This window comes from Rhinolophus ferrumequinum, chromosome 21, assembly GCF_004115265.2.
Source record: "Rhinolophus ferrumequinum isolate MPI-CBG mRhiFer1 chromosome 21, mRhiFer1_v1.p, whole genome shotgun sequence".
NCBI lineage: Eukaryota > Metazoa > Chordata > Mammalia > Chiroptera > Rhinolophidae > Rhinolophus > Rhinolophus ferrumequinum.
Genome location: NC_046304.1, coordinates 1,246,951 through 1,249,593, shown reverse-complemented (window position 1 = coordinate 1,249,593; position 2,643 = coordinate 1,246,951). Strand labels below are relative to the sequence as shown.

The window sequence follows — 2,643 nt, the reverse complement described above, 5'->3', positions numbered from 1 at the left end:
CACACTCTTACTTTTTCCTCACAAATGTGGCCGAAACAGTGCACATTATACATGGCGGAATACGGTGAATGGCCGGAAAGATGGGTCTCTAGGGAGGACCCTGAAATCCTTCATTTGTGTCCTGGCTTCTGAGGATCTGCTCCCCAAATAAAAGGGCTTTAGCCTAGTCTCTGGAGCTTTCTTGGGGGCCGTTTCTCCCAGGAGGGCTCAAACTATTTTCAGAATGCAAGCCGTATTTTCCAGTTTGGGGGAAGGTAAGTCCAATTCCACCGAAACAGAAACCCATCCCCTCCCTACTCACCTTTCCCCCTCCAGCCATTTCTAAAAAGAAAGCAAGCATGGTTTTCCATTTTAAATTATTTTATATTAAAAAAACAACAACAATAACTTTAGACTGTCACACACAGTATTAACACCTGGATAAGATTTTGTTCATGTTCATGATGACGTCAGAACTACTGTTAAAGTGCAAGTTTTACGTTTTGTTTTTCCTTTGTGCAATTTCACACACACACACACATATGTAAACAAGTCACGTGGTTATGATTTGACCCGCACCCCCTTAGTTTTAGGAGCGCAGAGGCTTTTGCCAGCTGTCATGGCAACTCAGAATCACAGACAAGATAATGCCCTATTTGTCTTAAGCCTCCAGTGGGCAGGATGGGTTTCCCAGAGCCGAACAGTGGCTGACTGACTTCCACACCACCCCCTTCTCAGGGCTTCATGAGAAACAAGACAGATCCACCTCTGCTGGCCCCGTGCCCCTCCACTCCAAGTCACAGGGGAGGCTGGCCCCAGTGGGCAATTAGACGGGGGCAATCCCCGCATTAGCCAGTTCTCTTTCCTTCCAGAGCAGTTGACTGTCCCTTCTCCGTTCGTTTTCACCTCCCCAGTTGGTGAGGCCCAGGTGGCGGGGAGGGAAGACGCTAGTCCGCGCGCTGAAGTGGCCTGGGGCGCAAGCACAGGGCCGGCCCGGACTTCATCTTTGACTTAAACAAAAAGGTCCTCCTTAGGTTCTGTCGCAGGCGTAGGGCGTGGGGGAGGGCTCCTAGCTGATGACGCAGCGCTCCTTGTCCTTGGCCTGGCTGCCCCCGCTGGCCTTCTCACGGATGTACATGAGGTCGCTGTGCACGCTGGGTCTGCGCGCGAAGGGGGCCACGATGCCGAAGGCGTCCCCGGGGTCGCCGCCGCCGCTGCCGGCTCGCAGCAGCTTCTTGTTCCGCAGCGCCTTCTTGTGCAGCACGTCGCAGTACTGCACGGACACCTTGCGGTGCAGGTCCGGGCTCATCTCGCTCGGCAGTTTGGCCATGGCGAAGAGGGCCCGGAACATCTGGTCCAGGCTGCTGTTCCTTTTGGCGGAGATCTCGAAGTAGGCGCAGCGCTGGGGGTCGTCGCCCACCAGCTGCTGGATCTCGCGATGCTCCACCTCGCGGTAGAAGTCCCGGTCACCCTTATTGCCGCAGATGACCAGGGGCACGTCCACGTTCTCCTTGGTTTTGTTCTTGAGGCAAGACTTGGTGTCGAGGATCTGCTGCTTGAGCCTCTGCACCTCCTCGAAGGAGTCGCGGTTGTCCAGGCTGAACACCAGGATGAAAACGTCTCCTAGGGGGACAAAGCAAAGGAGAAGGTGAGGGCGGCTGCCAAGGGGAAAACTTAAGTTGGTCATGACTTTGGGGTCGCCTGGGCGCCCGTCGCCGCGGCACCAGCAGCCAGGCGCAGGGCGCAGGGCGCTCCCGGCGCAAACTTGGGACGCGGCGGCGGGACGTGCGGTCCGGTCCGCGCCTCCAGGCCGCACCCCCGCCGGCGCCCTGGGACCTGGAGTCTCCAACCCTCCCCGCGGCGGCGCAGTTCCTTCCCGCGCCCGCTGCCCGGCCCGGCCCGGACCCCAACTCACCAGTGAGGATGGAGAGGCGCCGCATGGCGGGGAACGGGTGGTTGCCGGACGTGTCGAGGATGTCGAGCTGGTAAACCTCGCCGCGGATAGAGTAGAATTTGCGGTGGAAGTCCTCGATGGTGGGCGTGTAGGCGTCCTCAAAGCGGCCACTGAGGAAGCGCGACACGATGGCCGACTTGCCCACCTTGGACGAGCCGAGGATGACCATGCGGTAGCAGTTCTTGGCGGGTATGCTCAGCTCCGAGTCGCTCGGGCACATCTTCTTGATCATCGCGGCTAGTTTCATCGGGCGAGGGGCCGCGGGGGCAGGCACAGGGCCTGGAGAAGCGCGGAGGGTCGCCGGGAGACGCAGGACTGGGCGGGGGGCTGTGCTGCGGCTCGGGCTGGGGCTCGGGCTGCGGCGGGGCTCGGGCTCGGGCGCGGTTGTGGCGAAATCTCAGGCTCTAGGACAAAGTCGCTCGCTCTGGCTCTCCGCTCCCAGCGGAGGCCGTTATATGCAGTCTGAGCGGCTGCCCCGCCCCGCGCCCTCCCAGCCTCGGTGCGTCACGCCCCGCGGGCCCCCGCCGCTCCCTCCCGCGACCTCGGCGAACCGCTGCCGGCTGGGCGCGGAAGGAAACTCAGTTCAGGGTGCGGCTGGCGCTAGGGGCGCGCGGACCCCGCGCTTTTCCACTGCATCGGGGTCAGCGGCAGCAAGGGCGTCCGGGCTGTAGTCCAGGCCGTGCCTCTGGCCCCCTGTGACTTCAGGCAAG

The 2,643-nt window shown here is 60.8% G+C and overlaps 1 protein-coding gene across 2 annotated transcripts; it reads right to left on the bottom strand.

Annotated features, from left to right (window-relative positions):
• Positions 1-342: 342 nt before the first annotated feature.
• Positions 343-2,388, bottom strand: RASD1 (ras related dexamethasone induced 1). Of its 2 annotated transcripts, none has more exons than XM_033091878.1 (2): positions 1,895-2,382; positions 343-1,602 (listed from the first exon to the last, which is right to left on the bottom strand). In XM_033091878.1, exons 1-2 carry the CDS (start codon positions 2,178-2,180, stop codon positions 1,049-1,051), a joined length of 840 nt encoding a protein of 279 aa, XP_032947769.1. In that variant the 5' UTR covers positions 2,181-2,382; the 3' UTR covers positions 343-1,048. The 2 variants fall into 2 exon arrangements, with proteins under 2 accessions (XP_032947769.1, XP_032947770.1); XM_033091879.1 differs by having other exon boundaries at positions 1,452-1,528; positions 1,895-2,388.
• Between the last annotated feature and the right edge of the window lie 255 nt (positions 2,389-2,643).